This window comes from Solea solea, chromosome 12 (assembly GCF_958295425.1).
Source record: "Solea solea chromosome 12, fSolSol10.1, whole genome shotgun sequence".
NCBI lineage: Eukaryota > Metazoa > Chordata > Actinopteri > Pleuronectiformes > Soleidae > Solea > Solea solea.
The window spans coordinates 24,344,676-24,371,026 of record NC_081145.1 but is presented as its reverse complement, the minus strand read 5'-3'; the positions used below and the strand labels follow the sequence as shown (position 1 = coordinate 24,371,026).

Sequence of the window (26,351 nt, the reverse complement as noted above, 5' to 3'; positions counted from 1 at the left end):
TGCATAATTGGAATCTTTATTCGCAGTAATGAAAACACAAGTGCACAAAGAAAACCCACTCACAATCAGTGATCATCAGAGGGAAGTGTGAACACTAACAAAGAGAAATAAACAGTAAACAAAACATGTCTCAAAGATAAGACATGATGTCACTCTCAGAATACATCAGCAAGTGTAAAAAAAAAAAAAGGAAAACAGTTAAGTGCTAAATGTAATGTAAAGTTAATGAGACATGTTTTGAAGAAGATTGGACAGTTAGAACTCAAAGTCTGCGTCTGTCATGTCGATGGCCCAGGCAAACTTGTCCCTTTGGCTTTTATTGTATATTTTTTCTACAGGTACCTCCGTGTTCTTACACCTACAACAAATGGAAAAAACAAAACAAAGACTGTCAAGTTTACAATATGCACTGTAAAATAAAAAATTAAACAACACATCAGTAACACTTCTTGTGTTTCACGAAATCTTGTCTTCTAACAACATACACAAAGAACTCAAAGAATTTGAATGACAAAAGTCAGGAATTTGTGTCTAATGAGCTGGAAACACATCAGTTTGTTTCTGATTATACTTTAAATTCAATATGGATATCTATTTTGGGTCCTCAGAACGAATGAAACAGTTTTTCTCATATGTAATGAACTAGCACAGGAAAATTCCCCATTTACCCGACAGATTAAGTCATGGTGCTTAACAATACAGGCCACAGGTTATATAGACTGAGTAGCTATAATTGTGACCAAGAGAATGGAGCCTCTTTCATCTCCACTCAACCTGAACCTGTGTCCTTGCACTATCCAAGTTTGGTAAGCCACTATACAGTTGTGGCACGGCTCGATGAGTCGTTTTTCTTTTGCTTTTCCATTCGTGATAATAGCTGCTACTTTCTTAGTACCTGTTCTGGCATTTGTGCCAAGCAAGCGGAGCTGACACTAATAGCGTATTTCCGCCAGCTTGACTCGCCTCGCCTCCCCACAACACGGTTTAGGTTGCATCTCCACTACATAAAAAGTACCTACCCAACTTGGGCGGAGTCATCACTGCACGGCTGCGTGAAGCGGTGACTTCATTTATACGCGACACACACAAACGAGTGACTAGTGACTTGTGAAGCAATTGTTTTCAGTGTAACTGAATCAAATAACTAGAAACAGTTTGTTCAGTACTTCCTCCATGACAGGAGCACAGACTCTGACATAGTCACTGGACTGAAACACAGCGGCAGTTTGATGCCGGTCGCGGGCCAGGCTCCTCTGTTAAATATTGAGATTTTAGACATTTTCCCGGTTATTTGTCGGGGAATAACCCACGTTTTTAGGATTGTTAAGTAGTTTTAACTGATCTACAGTTTGGCGCTGTTCGGCTCGATTTCTATGTCGGACATCTCCGGAGTACAGACTCCTACTCTACAGACTACAGCAGCAGGGTCTGTGATGCTGCTGGCGATTGGCGGTGCTGTCCCTAAATACACCAGACTCCTCTGTTAAATATAGAGATTTCCCTGTTAATTGTTGGAGATTAACCCACGTTTTTAGGATTGTTAAGTAGTTTTAACTGATCCACAGTTCGGCTTGATTGCTTTGTGGGACGGCACTCTGGCCAGTCAGTGGCCGGCAGTCTGACCAATCATCGCATAGTACCTACTCAGCACGTGCTTTGGAAGGAAAGACTCACAAAATGCACTTTTTCTAATACCGTACCTTTAAAAAAATGTGGTTAAAACTTGGCGAGGTGTTTGAATGAAACCCTGCTGTCACTCACCAGGCCACGCTGATGCGTGGGTCTAGGTAGTTGAGCTTTGAGGTACCCAGTGCGATCTGTTTGTTCTCTTCTCTGTCAGTCGCCTGCACCTCCATCTTCAGCAGCTGCTCCTCACAACGCGTCACTGCCGCCTTCTTCCGCATCACCAGCCTGTCAGTAAACATTCACAAAGGCAGGAGTCACACACACACACTCCAGAGTCTTTTCACAATCTGGGTGAGCTAAAAAGAAGCTTCATTCAGATGAAGATGTTTGTAGAGCTGCAATTACTGCTTATTTTTTATTATTAATGAATCGGTCATTGATTTTCTTGATTGGTAGTTTGTCTGAAACAGATTCAAAGCTTAGACATTGTATTAAAAGCATTTCTTGAGAGTTAACACTAACTTAAAACTTCTTCATCAGGACTGCAATTTACGCAAAGACATGGAACATTAAAAACCTGAGACCGAGAGTTAACACAGTAGATTGTGTATTTCCCATAACTAAACTACAACTTATTACCCCCTGACACACTAAAGTTTTTATTAAGATGTCTTTCTCTTAAGGGTATATGTAAATTAAGATTTTATTCTACAAAGAAGTGCTTTTATTTTTAAGACTGTTGTAAATCACTTCAAAAGGGTTTTAATGTTTGTTTGTTTTTGTCTGTGCAACACTCACGCCTGCAGCTTCGGGTCTGGGTTGCCTTTGGTCTTGGCCTCCGTCTTGGCCTGTTTCAGCTCCGTCTTAGCGAGGGCCAGCTTTTCCTTCCTGGCATCGATCTGTGTGGAGCAAAACAGAGTACAGCCATATTTCTAATAGACGAGTTGCTGCCAGCTTTACGGTTTCACGAAATCATTCTATCTACATTTTGCCCGGATCTTTCTTTTGTCACAGTGACACATAACAATTGAAAAATAATTGAATAAAAAAACAAAAAAAAAACAAATGTTACCAACCACTGTGTCCAATAGAATAAGTCAGAGTGGTCTTACCTTGACCTGCAGATTGGCCATTGACTGATCAAAGGTCTTTGGTGGCGCCCGCTGGTGGTTACACAGAATAGCAACTGCTCTGTTCGCCCTGTTGTAGGACAACAGCTTCTCTGCCTCATTGTCGGACTCTTTAGCAAGAGACAGCACAGAAAACTGTGTTTAAGCAGGATGATTCCACAGAGAACATACATCTGAGCAGAATTATGGAAAACCAGACTTTAGATAGGCTAACATTAACCTAACCATGACCACCCCCACTGACCCTAACGCTCAGGTTTTGTCCACACTTTTTTTTTTTTTTAAAGATTTCAATGATTTTTGAGTGACTATTATTGTTACACCTCGAGTTAGGACAGGGCAGTAATTCAATTACAATATATACGATTAAATGTACATCTAAATTAAAAGATGTATATTCTATGTAAAAACATAATTGATATAAATATTTGTTTTTCATAAGGAATTCTAAAATTTTAATTGAAACTGACATTTTCACATGATTATCAATATCAATTATCAATATCGACACATAAATATTTATGTGTCGAGTGCGATTCTCTTACAAGTCTCTACCGCCCCCTAACTTATACTTTTACTTTATACTTTTTTACCTGATTTTCATGTTATTTTTCTTGTATTAATGTATAGATGGATACTTTATTCATCCCCAAGGGAAATAAATATATCATTTCCTGACACACACACAATTACAGGTTACTACTGTCATTTCATCTATGCAGATCTCCTACACAAAGACACACACATGTGCGTGCGTGCACACTCACACACACACACACACACGCACACGCCAAGTCAGTCTGCAGATAGGCTCTCAGTGGCAATCCAGAAATGACAAGTGAGTGTGACACTTCAATCTCTGAATGAGGAACTGTGGCAGAGGAAGACTATTGGAGCCTGATAAGACTGAAGCAGAGACACACCACACTGGCTACAGTGATAACAAACTCCTGCCACGGCTGGAAAAAGCTGACTGACGTCAGGGTATCTTCAATCACAGAAGATTTTTTTTTTTTTTTTTTTTTTTTTTTATTAGAAAAAGTCAAAAAATATGGCAGTGTAATTTATCAGGGAGGACTTACTGTGAAACAAAGATAAATAAAGGGCTACAGCAATTAGCTGGGAATTCCTGTTCAGCAGCTAAATATGAACCGGTGATTGATAAGCCTCAGTGTGTCACTGATTCATTCACTGTATGTAAATTTAAACTGCTTTACAGTAAAGTGAAAGTGAAAATTACTGTTGGTGAGCTTGGTGAGCTGCTCCTGCAGCGTGATGGAGGCGTTGTAGGTCCTGAAGACCTTTGCCGACAGACCCGGCATCAGAGAACTCAGATGCTTGTTCAGAATAGACGTCTGCAATGAAACAGAAACAAGAAGAGAAAACACACGTTCACTGGCGTTCACAGCACAAGCACACTGCTGCCATCACAGAACCGATCAAGGCAGCAAATTCAACACATGTTGTCCACCACTGGGTGGCACTGTGGCCTTGGACAATGGTGGCAGTTAAAGCATCCGCTGCACTGCATGCCCTTAAAACTAAAAAGACATGATATACCATCACAGCCTTCATTATCATCATCCATTAGAGTGGGAAGATTAAAAAAGATCACAGACCTATTTGACCCCTGACATTTCTATGTTTTATAACAAGTCAGAGCTGCCATACCAGATAGTTTTGGCAGTTATTAGCTTCTGTCAAATGTGTGCGGCTTAAGCCGAACACCAAAGAAATGACAGAGGAGTTGAAAGTGGTAAGGGCGCACACACACACACACGGTGGTGAGAAAATACTGCTCACATCCAGAAACACGTGTGGATCCAAGAAGAAGATTTCGGCATACACACGTCATGCAGAAGAAGAAATAATTTGAATGGTGATTACAATAATGATGTGGCTGGTTTTTAATCAGTGCGAGGTCACGATGCGTTCGTCTGGGGCCACAGATTGTTTGAATCGGCGAGTCGTGTGAAGTCGTGTGAGGGTGGACTGCAGGAAGCCATTAGAAACAGGACGGGGGCGGGTTTTCATGTACGTACGTTGGTGTGCACACGTGTTGGCGAGCGCGTAAGTGCGCGCACACCTCATCTTTCGTGTTGTGTCCTTGCTAATGAGCAAACCAACTTTGAAATCCTAATGAGGACGTGAATTCAAGTCAGAGGGGCAGGTGCGATACCTCTCACACACCAACTCCCTGAGCGTGTGTGTGTGTGCACAAATGTTTGTGTATGTTATGTCACCTACTAAGGCTTTATTTCAGTGTCTCATTATTGCACACAACTACAAACTGTACCATTAACAAACCGACCAGCTACCAGTCATTTCATGAAGACGGCAACCGCCGCCACGAGGGGAAAACGTGCCAAAGTAAAGCAGCTCATGCTGGAGTTAGTGATTTAATTATTTGACTAAGACGTGTTTATTTAAATCCCTCTGAGGTTTCTCATAAACCTGTCAGTGTAGAGTGTGTAAACTGTCTGAGGATCTAAGGACTTGGAGTCAGGAGATGAGGTTTCCAGACTGCCTAACGCGATGTGCATTTTCAGCTCAGAACAGACAGCCTCTGTGTGTTCGCGAGCGTAATCACCGCTGCTGAACGTTTTGCATGATTATGCTGTGATTTATTTATGCCTGCAGTGCAAAACTTGTTTGTCGTTTGGTCTTTGTGAACACAAAACGACACAACATGATTTGTTTGCTGCCACCACCTGAAAATGGGCTCTGTCAAGCAAAACTATCAGACCTCAGGGAGTCGGGGAGCATTTGTTGTTATACACCTACAGCACCAGAAGGGGTGTTTCTCTATTTATTCACAACATAGAGAACAAAGTGCATAAAGTCTTGGCTAAATGGTGACTTTCTCCACTATTATCCCGCTGTAAATTCCCTCTTCTTTGTATCGATTATCGTATCGCACGAGGAAAGGCAACGATATATCACCACATCGATATTTTGACCCACCCCTAATTCTGAGAAACAAAGTACGAAACTTACTCATATTTTTTGTGTTTAATGGACATTTGCTCATATTTAAAAGATACGTACTCCTCCATTAATTCCTCGTCATCTAAAACTGAGAGAAGGAGCACACCAACATCAACTGTGTCTTTCACTACAATCTGCATCATCCCTGTTTAATTTGGCCAAAACCACTGTTGAGCAAAATCCAAGTAAATCTTGAATTGATTACATTTCCTTCTTGTCACCAAACCCCATATTCAATAGCAATTAGAGAGCCATCACGTTTTTTTTACTTGTGATTAAAGGTGTCAGTATGCTTAATTTAAGTGCTCGTCGTTTAAGCAATTTGCATCCACTGTCATCTCACACCCCTCTGATGTCAGCGCTGGATCTGAAAATGTGATAATTTGATAACTCATGTGGTTGATGAGACCAGCGACACAGCCCATCCACTTCACCCAGTGATTGGGATGGTGTGTGTGTGTGTGTGTGTTTTCACACAGCAAAGTGAGACACTATGAGGGGTTTGAGGGGCAAGAGCCTTGAGTGCTACCACGTTTTGTATATCATGAAATGTAGCAGTAGCTCTAAAACTAAGATTCTGATATGATACTGTGTTTAATAATGGTAATAATCATGAGCCATGATCTGAAATGCGATTTTTCTTTTGCAGACTAAATGCATCACCTCTTTTCAAAATCAAATAATTGGTTCGAGTGTTTGGGGGACATTGTCATTTGGAAATGACCAATTAATCCACAAATGAATCCATAATGAAATTAAACATTAAATGGGATGTTTGAAATGCACTGTGGAGAAAGACTCAAACCAAGCCGTCGACTCAGACCATTTAAAATGCAACACTGCATTAAAAGACAATGGCAGATCATATTAATTTCAAAAACGAGCATCAGTGTTAAATCCCACACTGTGCTCAGCTCTAAACAGCACCAAATACACTGTTACCACCTCGGTTATCTCTTCATCTTTACTGCTTTCCTCTGTGGTCTGTATTTTTTATGCCACTGATCTAATGGTGTCAATCAACAGCTGTTTATATTTAATGAGACATGTGAGAAACAGTTCATTTAATAGGCTTAGGAGTCACTTCCCTTCCTTCTCTCATGTTTTCTTTTACCTTTTCTTTTTTTCTCCCTTCTACGCCCTTCAGTCTCGCTCTGAAATGCCAGACCCCACCACTCATTCTCCATTATTCTCCATATTTCCACATCTTTCGACTCTATCGCAGAACTCGTCTGGTTGTCACTCCTGGCCATTTGCAGTCTCCCTCCCACCCTCGGTCTTTCCACCACCCACCATTTCCCCATGATTGTCCACCTTCTCCCTCCTAGCGTCCCCTCACCTGGACCAGCTGTCATTTTCATACCACTACGTCTACTCTTCCACACACACACACACCCCTCCGCTCACTCTCTGTGGCCTGGCCTTTCCGGATGTCAATCAGGCCTGCCCACAGCAGCCATTACCATTCCACCTCCAACAACACCCTGACATTTCCTGACACACTGGAGGGCAGAGAGCAGAGGCATCGCTCCACTCCCTCCTTCAATTGCGCCTTCTCTTCATCTCACCCTCTCACTTCTGTCCTGTCGCTACTCTTCACTTTCCTCCATGTCAGTATTTATAAACTGTCTCTCAGGCCCTTCCTTCCTCCGTCACTTGTTTCCATCAATACGTCTTTTCTCCCTCCATTTCTTTGAACCCCTCTGTTCAGACGTGACCATTAATCTGCTGCATATGTCCCCACCTTCGACCCACTCTCTGTATGGAGTGCTTCGCGAGACAATAACAAAAAATAAAATTGGAGGTCACAAGCTCCTGTAGCCTGGTTTCCACAAAAACAAACCTGCACAGTAATCCGGCACATCATTTATTTATTTACTTATTTATTTATTTAAAGAGACAAAAAAAGTGCGGTGGCTGTAGTTTTATAATGAAAAACAGTCTAAGCGGGAGCCCCAAGTCTCCTGCACACAATATTCTGCATTCTGTGCGGCCCTGTTGCCTTCAGCTACAGGAAGAGGTTGAAAGAACTGCAGATTTCCTTTGTGTGTGGAAACTCATCTGCACTGCATGTTCGCTCTCAATTTTCACTCGAGCTGTTTCATTTTTATCTGCCAGAGTCCATCCCTCCTCTCTTTTGAAACTCCTTTACTGCTTTCAGTCTCCTTGCCGGCAATACTCTTCTTCTACTACTCATTTCCCCTTCCCTTACTTTATGCCTTTCATCTCTCCACACCAATGGTTCATCCTCATGCAATCTATACCTATAATTTAGCACCTGCTCATCCATACCATAGCCTTCTGTCCACAGAAAACACATATTTTGCTTTTAGTCGTCACCTTGACATATGACACAGTTCACGTTCTTGCACTTTTTACACAAACCCAAACAAAATAAAAAATAAATAATAAATAAAAAAACTCTTCTGCTTACCTTTTTAACAGTCATCATGAGTTTTGTTTTATCACCCCCTCGTTTTAATCCAAAATATTCAGCATCAGGTGGAAAAGTCTTGGTTCAACACATGCCGTGTCTAGAGATCATGTTATATACTTAAAAAGGCAGTTACTCACATTGAGGCGGTCGAAGAGCTCGTCCCCAGGATCTTTGTTTTGCATAAACATTTTAAGATTCTTAAAAACCTGAAAACATACAGACAGATGTAATCAAATGACTTTTTCAGTTAACCATAAAAAAAAACTTTAATTTGTCTCAAGTCAACCTGAGGGTACAGACGTCATTAAAAAAATTGGAAACCAAGTTCTAACAAAGTTACAGGTGAACTTATCAATACATTTAACAGTAAAGGCAGAATGTAGCAGCAACACTTGACTAACTTACAATTCAAATATAAAATATAATTAACGGTAACATTACCATGTGCAGACACATAATTCAAATTACACATAATTAATGAAGTGTGAATGTGTGTTTTGGGAGCGCGGAGCAAAACTGGCACAATTACATCTGGCATTTCCAGCAACTCCTGTCCACAGATCCACCGCTCACCAGATAAACTAGTCAAATATTCAAGACACCAATTAATAGCAACAGATGTGTCACTTATAAATACAAGACGTATTTCACAGACTGGTTTGTGTGGTACTTTGCTCCCCGCTTGGCAAATAAACTTATGAAAAGATAAAGTGCAAGTGCTTTGGATAAAAATAATCAACATGTGTCACAAACGCCACAGGAGATACCACAAGTGATCCTGCCCCATTGGTTGGAGTGTGCTTGTTGTTTGTTGCGAGTAGAAATAATTCAGGGTATAAAAACATAAACGTAAATTCAGCAGCACAATATGTCTCTGCAGCTGCAGGTGTCCACACTCAGGGACCATTTGATGAAGTTGTGTAGTTTCAAGTAATAACAGATTCACTGAAATTATGAGAAATGTAGAGAAAGGAACATATGGATGTACGGCTTATTATTACATGCCAAATGCCGTACATAAACCCAAGTATGGGATTTTTCTCTTTCCATCTTTGTTCACGTATGCCAACCAAATGACATTTAGCAGCAATCTTCACTGATTCCCTGGGAATTTATGATGCTAAAATATGCAAGTGGCTAATTAATACTAACTAATGTGTTGCTTTCGAAAAGCATGCATTTGAATAATTGTGTGTTCTGCCAAGAAACAAAACACCTCAGGTGTCAGGTGCTAACGTGTCTTTGCAACCAAAGATAGCATGAGCTGACACGCCAGAAGAGGGGCTGGAAATTTATATTGGCGCACACGTGTGCTCACACAAACGCACTCCTGTAGGTCACTTTGGAGGACATTACATACGTACTTCCACGTGACCAAGTCTGAACATAACTGCCGCAACTTAAAAAAAATATTCCTCATTTGCACAACAATGCCCACACATACGACGGAAAATTATTTTGATCATGGTGTATGTAATGACAGAGAAATCTCCTATAGTGCCAGTAAATGTCAGCCAGCTTAAAGGGTAAAAAAAAAATCCTCTAGTATTAGAAAGAACTGATGGTGAAGTAGAAGCTTGACCAGTTTATTTTTTATCCTGCAATAACCAGCTCCAGGTTATCTCACTAAGAAATCAGGATGTACTGAGCAGCTTTGAGTATCTGAATCTGATAACACAGCTTATAATGTGCTTTATTTATTTATTTATTTTTTCAATAAAACCACCTTCACAAAAGGCAGCTCACTCACATGACACCCACCTGAAACCAGTCTCACACAAGCAGCGTGGCTGCTGTCATCAGTTCTGTGTGGATCTGCTTGTTGTGGGGCTACAGGGGCAGAGAGAGAGGGAGCGGGGCTGCGGAGGTGTCGCCAGGTGCTAAACCAGCAAAAGTACCACTTCTCTGCATGTCTGTTGAACAGGTGGTTTGATACTGGCGTTTACACACTTATATTCAGCCACAAGTGTGTATGGATGTGTGTGTTTACTTGTATTTGTGACTGCTTTAGGACCATTTGCTGGCATAAACCCTGACCTTGATTATCAGGACCAACAGTCCTTAAGGAGACCAAAAGCTGGCTTAGATTTGAATAGTGGCTAAGTTTAGGTTCAGCATTAACTGATTGTCAACGCAATGTCCTAAGAAGAAGAGGAAGAATAGCTGTGCAAACCTGTGTGAGTGTGCTTGGCGCAGCACAGAAAGGACAGGGACAAATATCACAACGAGGCATCATATTAAAATATGACCAGATATATCAAAAGGCAGGTAATATGAAATAAATATCACTGGGATAAAAGATCGGGATGACCATTGTTGATCTTCAATCAGTTTAAAATGTCAAGAATGGCTCTGATCAGATACTTGACCTGGGGATTACGGACATTCCTACTTCGGCTGGAAACTTCCCTCAATGACAGTGTTTCGAATAGAAGCCGTTAAGCAGGTCTAGCACAAATTAAAACACCACAATAATTCAATCTACAATTTAGGCCCAAGGACACTTCTCAGTTCTTTGTTCAGACTCTAAATGTCAGTTTGCACACAAGTGACCTTCTCTTCAGAGACTTGTGCCAAAACCCAAAGGGCAACATCTAGATTATTATAATAAAATATGTTGGTTTTTGCGATGGTGTATTTCACTGACGTCGTCTCCGGTGGAGAATTGATTTAGCTTGTATGAACAAAATAAAGTTTTCACATCCAACCACACATCTTTAGTCCTTTACCTGCTTAATGACGGGGACCTTGTTGTAGTAGCGAATTGAGTCTTTACCCAGGAAGTCGAACTCCACCACATTATCCTTTCCATCCAGTTGCTCATGCAGGGTGATGTGCTCAACGCGTAGCGAGCAACAGCCCACTGTGTCTGCCGATTCTCCCTCCTCCTTCTCATTACCAGCTCTCAGCGCCAGCTTAGTTGGATGAGAAGAAGCAAAAGAAGATAAATACGCAACAAATCCACACATAGACATGGAGCACTTTCACCATCTTCATCATCATCATCCCTCGCAGTCACGGAACAAACACGTGCCAATCAGACGACTGTTAAATCTATAAACAAACACCCACATTAAGTAGAATTAAAAGGACCGCACAAGAAGGTTAGAGCTAAATCAGAATTGAGATGGTCATTGACGTGAGCCAAAAGCAATTACACACTCAATCTATCAATTCTCTCAATGTAGAGTGAGATTAGCTTTCAGTCACAGGAAGAAAACTGCTACATATAATCAATTCCCTTCTCGTAACAGATCTTCCATCTAGCCATGAGAGAAAACAAAATAGGCAATTGAGAGATGCATATTGATTTTTCCAGAATGTGTCAGAGGGCTGCGACTGAAAAAAATATTTTCATACTCGATTTATCTGTTGATAAAATATCAGAAAATGTTGATAGGTGTTTCCCACACATTTAAAAACGATGTCTACTTTTGTCTACTAACTAAAATGAATCAGTTTTAATGATTTATTTGGCTGACTCCTCATTGTTCATCTTTACTTCACGATCAGAATCAGACCTTGTCGATGAAATAGAGCGCCACGGCTCTCTGGCGTGTTTTCATCAGCTTAGACTTAAGGTCCTGAAGGTACTGGTAGCGGATGTTGTCCACAAGTGTCTTCAGTTTCCGAGCGACCTCGTATTTCTCCCAGTCCTTTTCTCCCTGCATTGACAGGTTGAGAGGAGGAGGAGGAGGAGTGGATGCGGAGAAAGCAAGAGTGAGCAGGAAAAGAGAAGTGAGAGAGATGAGATATAAACCTGAGACAAAGACCTGAAGAGACAAAACAACAGCATGCAAGTCCTTCTCCTTGAAAAGTGTCAAATCAAATCGTTTTTTTCAATACTGTAATCATGACGTGAGCGCTGCCTGTTCTGCATCACACAAAGGAAAATGGAAAATAAAAGCAAGAGAGCTGAAATGAGAAAATTCTCTTGCTGCTTTTTTTACAGATTGATACAGACACAATTGAATTCACAATCAGCAAACACATATTGTCTGGTGCATATTGTCATGCAGACTAAGTGGAATAACTTAACCTTTACAAGTGAAAGATGGAAAAACCGAAGAGGAGGGGAGAGAAAAGGGAATGCAAGAAAAGACAAAGAAGAAGGTGGTGGCATACAAGACTAATTTAGCACTTTTAGCTCGCAGAGGTGGCCATTTTCTCTCAAACAACACCATTATGGAATTGTACATTGAAAGTTGGTATATACAAGGACTACTAGTACTACAGCACCATTTGACTGGTGGTGCATTCAGGTGCTCGGGGATTTATCAACTAAACCATCTGAATTTAAAAAAACTTTCAAATAAGTGACTAATGTGCCTGCATCCACTTGAGTGTAGGACCATTTCTCCTGTGTGGAGCAGACTAATCGGCTACCTTGAGTTTGGAGTTGGCACTGAGCATGATGTATTTAATGGCACCCTGGATGTTCTCAGTCCAGCTGGCCAGCCACGTCACGCTGTTATCGTGTCGAACCTCTTTCCACCGGTGACCAGCAGGTGGCACTGGGATACAGGACTCTCTGTCAGGGTGAGGAAAAAAAAAGAAAAAAAGAAAACCAGCTGTGGCAAACAACTTTAACTAGAAATGGATTTTACAAGTGTAATTTCCATCTGTGTGAAGGAATAAAAAAAAAAGCCAGATACATTCACTCAGCACACCAGGATGGCAATTTACTTTTTTAGAAGATAGAAGTGATTTCTGTGTAAATTCAATTTTTAAACACTTGAACACTTTGCCTTTTTACCCTCAAAGTCAGTCAATTTTTTCCCCCACACACACACTCCCACTCTCACCTGCTGCAGTTGATGATGACGTCCTCTGGCTGAATCCTTTTCTTCAGCATGCCCTGTTTAGGGTGCTCACCTCGACCCCTGAACAGCCCCGGAGGCTCAATCTTAAAATTGCCAATGCGCTCCTTGTGACGGTCCAGCATACAGTAGCCATACTCGTCCGTTATCTTCTGATTGGCTTCTTTTATAACCTTCAGATATTAAGCAGAGAAACAGGAAAATCAGTTCTTCCAAACTTGAATAATCTCCTTAATTAACTGTTTAATTTGAAAGAGTCCTACCAGCTTTTCCTCCTTGGTCATGTTTTTCCTGGCCTCCACCTTGGCTTTGTGCATGGCATGCATCTCGCTGAAGTCACATTTGTCAAGATCCTGGATCAGTAACCTCTCCTCGTTCGTCATTTCCTAAATGAGTGCAAAATGAAGTGCGGTTTCATCCAGTACCAGACTATTCTCTCGACTAATCAATACACTGTTTGGTCCATTATATTTCGGACAATGTTAAAAAAGGTTGATCTGTATTTCCCATATCGGCAAGTGATGACATTCTCAAATGTCTGGTTTTGTCCATAAACCAAAATTAGTCAAATTCAATGATTTACATGTAGCAAAGAAAAAAAACTAGAGAGCAGCCCTAATTGAAATCATCATAAATTCCTTCAGAAAGTATTGATAGTGATTGCCATTTTTTCATTAGCACTCATAGTTGGATCCATTTAACTGGTGAAAACCGAAAGTATGCACAATAATGACGAGCCAGGTCACGTCAGGAAGAAAGGTCACCACATGACGGTAAACTATTAAATTTACCGAGAGCCATTAACACAGTGTGCAGAACCTTTGTCTGTACAAATAACTCTTCATAACAATAATGCATCATAAAAGCAAAATAAGACAAGGACGATTAGAAGAGATCGGTGACCTTTCATTTAACTGCTCGTCTTTATGGAGGCAGAGCAGACCAAAAAAAGGGGGGGGCGGTGATGTTGTTCTGAAAGGCTAGAGAAAAGACCATTTCCTGCGGAGAAAGCCACGACCAAGGGAGCTACACAAAGTGTTGATGTTGCAGTAACAACAAAGACGCCAGCAATAGAGGTAAAAAAAAGAAAAAAAGTTACTGCACAGTAGGTCAAACCCATGAAGAGGTCACAAACAGGGCAGCAATACAAAGCGACACAGTGGTGACTTTGTGATTCAAGGCAGAATTTTCCTGACTACATGTGAGCCTTTAATGTCTTCATGCTGCTGACACACACACACACACACACAAAAACAGGCACTGTGACAGGAACTCGGGACCAACTTGGTCAAATAAATGCCATTTGGGTGCATATTTTCTAAAGTCACACTGGCCTTGTGAATGAAAAGAGAGAAAGAAAAAGCTTTTATTGAGCGGGGGCAACTCGATCAAGGGGACAGCCCTAATTAGGGCTGCAACAATTATTCGATTATTAATCAACAATCATTTATTCAGTTTGAGTGGTTTTTTTTCAACTATTAAAACAAGCTTTCTGATTTTTCAGCTTCTTAAATGTTAATGTTTTCTGGTTTCTAACAAAGAAATCTTTAAAAATGAATCACTTCAGGTTTGTGGACCAAACAAGACGTTTGAGGACAACTTTATTCATAATGTTCTGACATTTATGAGCCAAACAAATAATTGACAGATTAATAGTTTATGAAAATAATCCTTAGTTACAGCCCTAATAACTTTAACAGACATTAAAAACAAAGAAGACGTCAACGGGGAAGCTACTTGACAAACAAAACAGCACTGAACCTGAACATATCCATTAAAGATTTACCAGAAATTAATCTCATCTATAAAGATTTTCAGAGAAGCACTCATCAAGTCAACAGACACAAATGCACACACACAGACACAGACACACCTCTGCAGAAACACTCTGACAGCGTGGACACGCAGTCAGTCTCCGTGTCTAAGCATGACTGACACCCGACAGTGGGCGGGCACTGCGGGGCAGTGGAGCGAGGAGAGTTTTTTTCCGCCTATAATAAAACACTTTAATTGGATTTGTTCATATGCAGGGAGAGCTACTTGTATGGATTAGCATATCAATGCCTTCACACAAATCGTATTTTCAAGTGCATTGAGCACTAAGCAGCGCAAAATTAATTCTGCATGATATGCCTTGGGGCTTGGCACTTGTGTTTTCTCTATGCAGAGGACACACCGACACCCTGTCTCTCACACAAACACACACACACACACACGCACACAAACACATATATTACGACACAAAGCTGTAACTACAGACAACTAATACTATAATTGGATGTTATCAGGGAAATGTTTCTGCAGCTGACAAGTACTGACAATGTTGAGGACTTATTAGAGAAAGAGGAAAGTAAACAGTAAATGCAGTATTGTGTCCCGTGTATTCTCTAAACTATATTGTTATTTGTCCAACCACAGTTTTATGATGAACTGCAATTAGAGGTCGAATGATTCAAAATACAAAACAAATAAAAACATTTTGTCTGTACTGCCCTGCCCTGCCCTGCAGTATAAAATATATAGTATTTTCCATAAAAATAATGCATAAACTAGGGCTGCAAGTTAACCAACTAATCATTTTCATAAATCAATGAATCTGTCGATTAGTCTCTCAATTAAACGAGTAATTGTTTGGTCCATAACATTTAAAAAAAGTTTGAAAAATATTGATCAGTTGTTTTTCAAACCTGGAAATGATGATGTTCTCAAATGTTTTCAAGATGTATTTGTTATATGGAGCAAAGAAACCAGAAAACTCACATTCAAGAAACAGGAAAATCAGAAAACTTAAAACCGAATAATCAATTATCAAAATAACTGACGATTAATTGAGTAATAGTTTCAGCCCTAGTATAAACTAAACTTGTTAAAGTTTTAGTGACTTAGGTCACTGTTTCTGGGAACAAAAAATGCATAATTTGTAATAATTGGCCAATTAATAAATCATAATCTGCAAAGGCCAATCACTAAAAATGGCAAATATCGACCCAATTAATCAGTCTAGCACTAACAAAAATTTTGTTTAAACTTCCCATAACAACCTAAGTGTTATTCCCTGCTGCTGCAATTTGCCTTATGCTGGCTTGTGCAAAATTACAAGCGTCCACATTTAGAAACAAAATCTGAAAAATGTTATGTTTATGTAAAAGCTTTACCTTCCTCCAGTCGATAAAGAAGTTCTCCCGGAAGACCTTTTTGGTGGTGTACTCATGGTCCAACATCTGGGCAAAGAACAGGGCCACCTCCTCAGTTGCCAGGCTCAGCTTCACCTTCTTACCTATATTAACAAAAACAGACGTACATCACAGCAAGTATTTTTAATTTAAGGATTATAAATTATGACAAATGAGAGGGAGAAAGAAAATGGCACCAGTCTCAAAAGTTTACTTAGGCTCAGGAGTTTGATGAGACTCGAGCATGCGATAACACACACTTCAGCTCTGCGAGAGCCATGTCAGCCTAATCTATATATTTATAGACGCAGGTTTTCGAGACAAGGACAAAGATCTACATTCCGCCCTGCTGCCGAGAGTGAGCTACAAAAAAAGCACAAGCACGCACAGGAATTAGCAGATCAAACCAACTTCCCATAGGACACTGTTGTGACTAGACTGCTAAACATAGCCAAAACAATTACAGTCATCAATCAGTGTTTGACCCAGTACACCTTTGGTGTCCTAAAGATCCTGCTGTGCGTGTCTTGTGTGTGAACAACTAAGTTTGGGCTGAGTAATATTTACTTTAAAGAATTTATGTTTTTGCCTGATATGCATCTTTGTCTTCTGTCCATCCTTGTTTTCTGTAGAACTTGTGCTTAGAGAATTTTCTTTTTTTTATTATTATTTGTCAGGAGGATTCAGCAAGTTTATTTTTCTTCTTTAATTTTCCATCACATCCCTAATGTCCATTTCTTGTGCTTTATTATGATTTGCGGGTTTCACTTAATTTACATGTCCCGATAGTTGTAAGCAAAGCAGCCAAGTGGAGAATAACCTGGCAAACTATGGGAAGAGATCACAAGTAGCAGAGTGGAAACACTTTAAGTCACTATATAAAACATCTAAAGAGCCAACACGAAAATTGCCACTAAATATTAAGTATTATTCATTCAAGTGCATCTGTTCCTGTATGTTTGCTCACCTAAAAATGTGGTGTTCCATTACAAACTAGGCTACTCTTCTAAGTTGTTTAAAACTATTTTGCTGTAAAGGAATTATCATACTAGTACTCAGTTGAAAGAAATGTAATGCATATTAAAATAAATAAAACGCACCTAAAAATAGCATGCAACATGTAAAAATCACATTAAAGATTTTTTATATTTGAGATGACCCCTTGTAGCATTCCCATTAAAGCATCTTAAAGAGCGTGTTATGTCGTTCCAAAAGTACTCGTCAGGTCATGCGTGTGTGTGTGTGTGATCGGCTGACTAAAGGGAAAGACATGTACAGCTAGAGATGTCCCGACACAACGTTTTCACTTCCGATGCGATACCGATATTACAGTTTTAAGTGTTGGCCGATAACGATCCGATATCAGCACGGATCATACGTACTTTAATTACTTATTTTGTAGTGTGGAATGTTAGAATAGGCTTGATCAAGTGATATTACTTAAACAGAGAACAATAGTCAGCAACAGTAGGTATGAGAAAAACTGACCTATATATTATTAACCAATGGGTAACATACATTTTAACTTACAACATAAGAATATTCGATTTTTTGCCATGTTAATTTCATACAGTCTATGGTTAATTTCATCAGGAGGAAAGTACCAAGTACTAATGGGGGTGTTTTCAAAGCACCCGTGTTTCACAGATAACGGCATGTCTTTAGAGAACACCCCCCTTGTTTTCACTATTTTGGATTAGCCCAACCCACACAGGGTGAGTGACTCACCCAGTTTACCTGCGGGAGGAGGTTGGGGTTTGAAAACAGTGACATCATTTAAGGAAATCGGGTACTTTTTTCACAGCTCCCCTACAGACCTTATTTTCACAAATAACACAAGATAAACCACAAATCAACCTCTCTCTCTTTTACATACACTCAAAAATCCATGTTCAACTGACCGTTGTAGTAAAAGTTTACGTTGTCGGGTAGGGCCTGGTACTCAGGTGGAAAGTAGGGCCCTTTGTGTTCCAGGAACTTCCATTTCACCCCATCGTCATACTTTTCTTCCTCCCACCTGACAGAAAACAGCAGGATTGAAAAAAATTTGAATTTGAATCAATCCTAAAAGTGAAACAAGCTACTTTAGAGGAAGTGAAGAGATTACGGCCTGTCCTCACATCTGGACTCTCGGTCCATTGGCTGAAATGGAATTAAGGCGAAGGAATGCATGTCAATGAGTGTCCACACAAATAAGAAAACATTGCTTTCCAATACCATCTCCAGCGACTCTGCTCCTCCTCTTCCTTCTTTTTGATCTTCAGCAGTTTTGCCTCCTCCTTCGTCTTCCTCGGTTTTTTTGAGACCGGGTTATCTCCTTCCTCCTCCTTCACCACCTGTGCCAAGAAGAATGTTAGGTACTGATGTTACCACCATGAGATTGAGACAAATTACCCCTGATTCACCTTCTCCGTTTTCGTCTTTGGCTTCTTTTTCGAAGCGTCTCCCTCACGTTTGTCTTTCTGCTCAAGTTGCTTAGGTTTCTTCTTAGGGCTGAAGGTGCACGGAGACAGAAAGAATACTAATATCTCACCCAATATGGGAAACAGGAATATATTCAACATAAATATAGTTTACATGTATTAGGATGGCAAAACAACTTTGTTATACATACGTGGTTGTAGCAATGGAAAGTGACACATCATCCGTGGGCTCGTCTTTAATTCTTTTCCTTTTCAACCCTTTCTTTTTCACAGTGAAGTCCTCATCATCTGACTCCAGTTTCACCAGATTGCTAAGCACAAAAACAACATGCAAGTGTCCACAATATGACGTTTAATCAATGATATGAAGTTTAATCAATGATCCCATTGTAGCAGTGGCAGCTAATGGTCTGATTTGTTGTCTCACTCAGTGAACTCACGCTGGATGAAGCATTAGTTCAATTAACTGTGCCCCTTAAATCTAGTGTAAAAAGGAAGGTTTAGTTTGTGTTTTTTAAATCAATTCCATTTTTTATACCTTTGTTATTTCACCCCACTCCTAACAAGCTAATGACAAGAAAGAACCTTTTACTGTGGCCGACCTCAGAACTGGCTCCAGAGTTGTGACAAAATTAACCCGTCAAACAAGTGAAAAAAAAAATCCATAATCGCATGATGACTCCTGACCACAAGAAATCACACATAATGATGGTAATTACAGAAACAGTAATGATAATGCCATAATTAAAGCAATTAGAAAAGAAAAATAAATTACACAACTGTGAGCTTGAATTTCCCTGCTGAGTGAGGAATCGGTGGGGAGGGAAACGGCCAGTGTCACCGCTGCTAATAAATAAAAATGTTCCTCTCCTTCTCAATTATATTACGTTTAGTAAAAGGAAACTGAGGGAAATGTAAAGTACTGTCAGACTTAATTGTAAAATTGGTTCGCCGGATCCCACAGTGTGAGAAACAGATGTCTCTCAACTTGTGGTTGACCGGCATTAAGGTTTCAGGGTCATGATATTGTAGCACGCTGGCTCACTGTCACACCTGAAAAGAACAGGGTCATTACCTATTTTCATGATTAAAACATAATTTCCAATTGTATAAGCTTCTTAAATGTGAGTGTTTTCTTCATTTCTTTGCTCTGGATAACCAAGAAATCATTAAAAAGTTATTCATTTTGGTTTGTGGACAAAACAAGACATTTGAGAACATCATAATTTCCAGGTTTGACAAACACCGATCAACATTTTTTAAGGTTTTCTGATATTTTATGGACCAAATGATTAATCGATTAATCAAGAAAATAATTGACAGATTAAGCGATTATGAAAATAATCAATAGTTGCAGCTCTAATGAGGATCAAGCGGTGGAAAACAGATGGATGATATAAAGACAAAAGGTTATAAAGTGTTTATTTTGACATACATCATGACTGAAATAGATGCAATTTTTGAAAGGAGACAAATGATTATTGTTGGTACGCTATGAGACATCACAAGGATTCATCTATTTAAGTATTTAAGCTTTCTATGAATTGGTTATTTCACTATAAATATAAAATATACACTGAAATATTTGAAGTGCCTTATTTCTTTTAGTTAAAGCTAACAGAGACCCTGAACAGCTCACAAGTACATGATTGTTGTACCCTGCACAAAAGTCCTTTTCATAAGTGTTAAATGGACTACACTCAACCACAAAATTTCTTAAAACTTGACAATATAAAAGCTTAGCGTTTTATTAAAGTGCCCATTACTTTACTTAAAACTGAATTTCCTGAAGCATAGGGCCTGTAGAAGATTAAAAAAAAAGTGCCTGCATACTGTATACCGGCAGGTCCAAGAAGTTACCTTTGTTGAAATTTCCATTTGTTAGCTCCCATCACAGATGAATGGACTTTAAATGTGAACTCAACAGCCTGCCTGCAGGTGTCACAGTGATTCACAATCGCATTAATTCCTACGGTAATTACCTACATGCCAATGTTCTTTAACCTTTGCTGTAGGCAAACTACTTGATTTTTGAATGCATACAATAAAATGAATGCAGAGAAGCCACTGTCCAACATCCATGTTTACCTTTTTTTTTAAAAAGTATGTGCCTTGAGTGCAAAGACTGTTCAGTTCAAGAGAAAAGGAGAAAAATACATGTGTAGAAATGGTCGTGATTTTTGGTACAGGCCGACTGCACCACTGAGCAAAATCCATAAAAAGCTATACAGAGGAGTGTGGGTCACTGCGTCCATTGACATTTACAGTCTGTGGTTCTAATAGCCTATGTTTCTTCCTTAACTTTCCTCCCTCTCTATGAAACCCACTCAACTAGCACACTTACCACCGGAGCCTTTGTGAAAAAAAACCATGAAGGCAATTTGGCAAAGCAGTTTTTCGACACGATCTCTTGTATGAAATGTCACTCGTCATTTCGGGCTGAGCTAAATCTGCATGAGCTGCAATGATACATTAACAACTCCACTTTGTGAGACACATTTCTGCACAGCACAAACACCCTGTTGAGCATCCAACGACTCAAACGGTGCATTCTCATTTATAACTTTCCTGAAAGGCCACACGTAATTTGTCTTCAGGGCAGAGTAAAATTAATTTTCTGTGAAAAAGGCTGAAAATGAGGTATGAAATGGTAACGGCTGGTGTCCAGAGCACATGAAATTCAAAAACACAAGGATTTATTTCATCACCCCAGGAGGGAAGAGGAAATAAGTCTGATAATTTGATAGTAGCTTGTCTGCTTATTATTTTGGTGGTCTTTTATAAGATACACTGTATTAGCATGAAGACTTGATCCCTACCTGGCACTGTCGGTAGAATCCGGGGTCTCTGGCTTAGATTTTTTGACCTGTGGGAAGGACATGCAATACAATTGAATACACCATAAATGCACTGCAAACACGTTCACACAGCTGGTCTATAACACTTTGCAACACAAATAAATGCATGCAGGGAGTCAATACAACAATACTGTGACAATCATTATATTGCAAGACAATCATACAGCGAAACATCACGATATCTGTCTCACTGAAGAAAACAAAACGTCAGTGAAAAGTTAAAAGTGCAGGATTTCTCTATTTATTCACAACATAGAGAACAGAACAAAGTGGATAAAGTCTATGCATTGAAAGTGGATGGAGCATCACTTAACGTAGCTTTGACTATTGTATTGCATGAGGAAGGACAAACGATATCCATCATCAAATCTATATTATGACCCACCCCTTTTTTACTGTTTTATACCACTCCATTATCTTCCCCAAGTGCTGGTCACACAAATCAGGCAATGTTACGGTACCACCATGGAAATGTTTCACTATTTTCTGAAATTTTATAGACAAACGCATTGAAGTTCATTAACTTAAACAAAAGAAAAAAAAAAATAATCAAATCGCTGGTAGATTAGTTCTTAATTTGAAAAGCATTATCTGCAGCCCTAAACAAAGCACCACGATGTGAAGAGGGAGGAGGCGGTACAAGGTTTATTAAACAAACTCATCTTATCAGACAAATTGTGTAACCACTTCAACCGTGTAATCAAAACACAGCCCTAAAATAATGACTTACAACCTGGATATTGGCATGCATGTAAATATTTTCAGCCAGTGTTGTGGAAATCAAAAAGCATGTGGGTAACCTCGTGGGACAGAAGCTGTATGAGCTGGGGTCAGTGGGTAAAAGGGGAGGCATTCTTAGCCTTCCAGAGAGGGCAAGTTACAGATACTCTCACCTACGTCAGAAACCCTCCCTTTGGCAAAGACGACACTGAATTTCCATTGAGTTAAATATAACCTCATGTCAAAGCTGTAGCCACATCTAACTTTTTAAATACATAAAGAGAAATAAATGCAGTTTACCTTCTTAGACTTTCCATTGTCAGTTTTCTCAGTAGATTTTGTGGGCTTTGTGCTGCTCATCAGGACATCAAGATGGAACAGGGATAAAAGTGAAAGAGGGGAGTCGTTTTTAGTGATGCAGTATTTAACACAAGAGGAGTTAGGGAAATTGGCATAACTGAAAGAAACCAATTTTCCCCATTACAGTGACTTGAATGAAAGGGCCCCTAGGAGACAGACTGAGCTGTACTCTTCAAGTGCAGATTTTAACTGTGAGCGGGTTCTCTGCCTGGTTAGTATATTCTAGTCAGATAAGGTTGTAAAATGCCACCAATCAGGAAAGCAGCATCCCTGAGGATCTCCCAACAGCTTTGAACATGTTTCTTTTCAATATGACCTTTGTAGCCTTCAGGACGGGTGGCATCATTAAATCAAGACTTGCAATCATCCCCAACTTCTTCCCCCCCCCTCCTGTTTCAGAAATCAACATTTCAAACATCTGACTATAGCAATATGACAGACAAGGTATGAGGCACTTTCATGCTAAGGAAAATTAATTGAAAATGAGTGTGGCCGCCAAGGATGATGAGTTGATCCTTAATCAGTAATTCAGTCGGCGTGCCAAGAAATAACAGGGCTAGTTGTCACAGAAAGCAGCCTGCTCTGCTGCCAGTCGCGCTTACAGGTGTCTATTCATCTCTGTGCTCTCATCAATTACACAAGCCAATGACAGATCACTCTGCATTCATTTGTCTCCTCACATATGCATGGCAATAAAGGCATCAGATATCAAGGTAAATTAATTTATTCATATGAAGATGGAGTACCCACTGTACTCAGTGTAATGAAAGCACTTGATGCCACGGGGCTGCGAGACAGCTCTCACCTAGCTCAGTATTCTCTCAGTAACCCTTTCCTGCAACTGACCTTTAACTAGCACACAGATGCCAATAAGTCGAGCCAATTGTTGGCATTTTTATATGATCGAAAATTGGCATTTTTGTATTTATTGAATTGGCCAAGTATTACTTAAGAAATACTTCATTTCTATGGAGGACAAAACCTGACTTATGTATAAATAAATAAATAAATAAATAAATGAATAAATGAATGAATGAATGAAAAAATAAAAAATACAGGAATAAATAAATGCATGAATAAATAAATAAATAAATGAATGAATGAATGAATGAATGTGTATATTATTAGAGCTGCTCAAACTGGTAACTGGCTAAATGCTGTTGATAGAATAATGATTGATAGCTGCCCTAATTGTGCCTGTCACAACAAATGGATGGATGGATATCACTAATTTGAACACTTCATCCCTAACCTTAAACCTAACCAGTTAAACGTAATGAGGTTCTACCACATTATGAGAAGGCTTTGGCTGCCATAAGGACTACTGGTCCCGACACGTGCGGTATTTATACTAGAGAAAAGGTCCCCGCGAGTACACACACCTGCTCTTGGCTGTATCTCCACCGGCACCGGCGCTTTCAGGGCCACTTAGCTTCTTCAGTTTCGTTGGTTTATGCTTAGCCTTCCTGTCGCCTTTAGAGTCATTCTCTCGTCCCATCTCTCAGATGGACCTTCACAGAACACAGTGTATTTCAAACGGTCAGTAACAAACACGTTTAAAGTGACAATAAAACGGTCCACAAATGCTAAAAGCGTTAGCGTGATTACAAACGTTAGCTAGTTAGTTTGCTAAAAGTGTCACATTCCGCTTTGATGTATCTAAAAAAGGAAATACGCACTTCTAAGATTATCAATCGAATAGCTCACCACGCTATATGTCAGCAAATGAGTAAAAAAACCAACAACCCTTTAGGCGGTTGGTGATGGACGAGGCGGGTTCTTGTGCGGTTTCTTTTGCTAGCGTTGACCTGAACCGGCGTCGTTTCAACGCGAACTGTGATTGGCTGAGGAAGTTCAGGTTGTCAGGTTGGGCGCTCGATTCTGTGACCTGTCTTGGTTTGTGTTGTGTTCGAGTGTCGCGGGAATTCTTAGTTGTGGTGCACTGTTCATCTTCTTACATCTAGGACAACTTGAAAGGAACCCTCTTGAGTCATAAGCCAGGGTTTGGATGATATAAAAATGTGTGGGTCGCCAGGTGCTTCTTGCATCAGGAAGAAAATAAGGAAATCACATTGTCAATACAATAGAGTTCCAATTCTAATTTTAGTGACACCATAAAAAACAACAGTTAATTGGGATATCAATAACATACCTAAGCCTTTCCTGCATATCCTCAAAGACACAGCATTTTAAAAGGTGACAAACATTGCTACAAAACTTTTTTTATAGACATTTGTAGTGCCTTTTTTTTCTCCCTTTCTTACATTTTTACAAAGAAATCTAGTGTATTTGAATCTCATCAGCCCACATTTTACGGAGGATAGACTTGGGTGCATCAGCCCTACCTTCATGGCCAAGAAGATAAATAGCCCCATAATAAAAAGCAATTGCTCAAAGTTTTTGCCAACATCAATTACAAAAAGCAAAGAAAGAAATGTGTTTTCAAAATATAATTGTATCTAGTACAGTTGTGTAAAGATATGGAGGTTTCCAGGTATTGATTAATTTGTCAGTCTAGCAGAACAAATCTTTCTTGATGGTTTTACTGTGGATGGAGAATTCCAGTGAAGCTTTGACTTGCTGGAAAGGTGTTTTATGCAGAAGCATTAAAGCATATTTGGGATTCCTCGCCAGAGCCTGCTGTATCCCCAAAGGTAGGAATAAGACATAAAGGCCAATAAAATTCCATGTAGTTCCAGTGAACATTTCCCAATAGCTTTGGACGATAAGGCGAAAACATTGAGCTAACGTACATCCACATAACTTGAAGCTCCCCCAGTAGGGTGTCAGGTGCAGTTCAGCTTATATAAACATGGAGTAGCCAAAAAACACATCACTTGTCCCTTGTCTTTATCTACAAAAGAGAAAGGGATATTTAGCGTAGGCATAATAAGCAAGAGGGAGTGCGTTACAGACTAGACGCCTTTCACTATGTTTCTAAAATATGATGATCATCTTTGTTTAGTCCATAACCACTCCAGAAATTATGAAAAAGTATCTTTGAACTGAACTTTTAAAATGAAATTCAGTAGAATTGCTGGAGGATGCAGGTAGTGATTTTGCAGACCTCTCGCACTCTACCATTTAAAGTAATCTCAATAAAATAAAGTTGAATAAAAAAAATATGTCCTGATGTTTTGAGTGCATAATAACACGGATGAAAATATATTATGTTACCGTGACATTAAAAAGACAATTCCAACTCCAGCATGTTTTTCCAATCTTTCTTCACTTCACATTTGAATAATTCTTCAAAATATTCTTATAAAACACATGAATAACTAAATAAAAAAAATAAAAACAAAGATATTACAAAGTATACTAGGTGTTCACAAATTTGTCCACAAAAGCAGCTATAATAACAGGTTTTTTTTATGAATGGATAAACAATACAATGGGGGTGCAATCAATTTATTGATCATTAATTAATTGCCAAATTCTTCACATTTGATTAAAATGTTGACAATTCATTCACAGATTTGAGAGTGTAAAACAGCTCTCCTTTGATTTTAATGTGTTTAGTTTTCTTTTCTCAGCTGTGACAGCTGAATGTTTTTGGTTTGTGGAGTAAAAAACATTTGAGGATGTTTGGGAGACTCATTCTCTGCATATTTTACATGAAACTACTTGATAAATCAGAAAACAATACAATGAATGAATGGATTATGATAATTATGATTAGATAGCCCTACTGCACAGTGTCTACTACGTGCGGCACTAGAAAACTGCAATTCTGATTCTATTTAAAAGCTTATAATGATATATATGGGCTGAGAAGACACAACTTAAGATCCACTACCTTTAATAGCCTACAAG

The 26,351-nt window shown here is 39.4% G+C and overlaps 1 protein-coding gene across 1 annotated transcript; it reads right to left on the bottom strand.

Annotated features, from left to right (window-relative positions):
• zgc:173742 (DNA topoisomerase I, mitochondrial) lies at positions 1–24,374 on the bottom strand. Its single transcript, XM_058645467.1, has 20 exons — positions 24,243–24,374; positions 23,918–24,046; positions 22,476–22,527; positions 21,417–21,463; positions 18,789–18,908; positions 18,580–18,667; positions 18,392–18,510; positions 18,076–18,191; positions 16,157–16,278; positions 13,265–13,387; positions 12,987–13,174; positions 12,568–12,712; positions 11,703–11,846; positions 10,911–11,096; positions 8,319–8,387; positions 3,997–4,111; positions 2,739–2,866; positions 2,425–2,525; positions 1,762–1,911; positions 1–358 (listed from the first exon to the last, which is right to left on the bottom strand). The coding sequence occupies exons 2-20, from the start codon at positions 24,031–24,033 to the stop codon at positions 256–258; spliced, it is 2,232 nt and encodes a 743-aa protein (XP_058501450.1). The 5' UTR covers positions 24,034–24,046; positions 24,243–24,374; the 3' UTR covers positions 1–255.
• Between the last annotated feature and the right edge of the window lie 1,977 nt (positions 24,375–26,351).

What these genes read in the sequence shown, in the direction of transcription:
- zgc:173742 (XM_058645467.1), bottom strand. Translation starts at nt 24,033, where the DNA reads ATGGGACGAGAGAATGACTCTAAAGGCGACAGGAAGGCTAAGCATAAA. An exon ending in GTCATCATCAACTGCAGCAG is followed by an intron (nt 12,713 to 12,986) that starts GTGAGAGTGGGA and finishes TCACCCTGACAG; the next exon opens with AGAGTCCTGTATCCCAGTGC. An exon ending in AGCTCTTCGACCGCCTCAAT is followed by an intron (nt 4,112 to 8,318) that starts GTGAGTAACTGC and finishes GTTTCATTGCAG; the next exon opens with ACGTCTATTCTGAACAAGCA.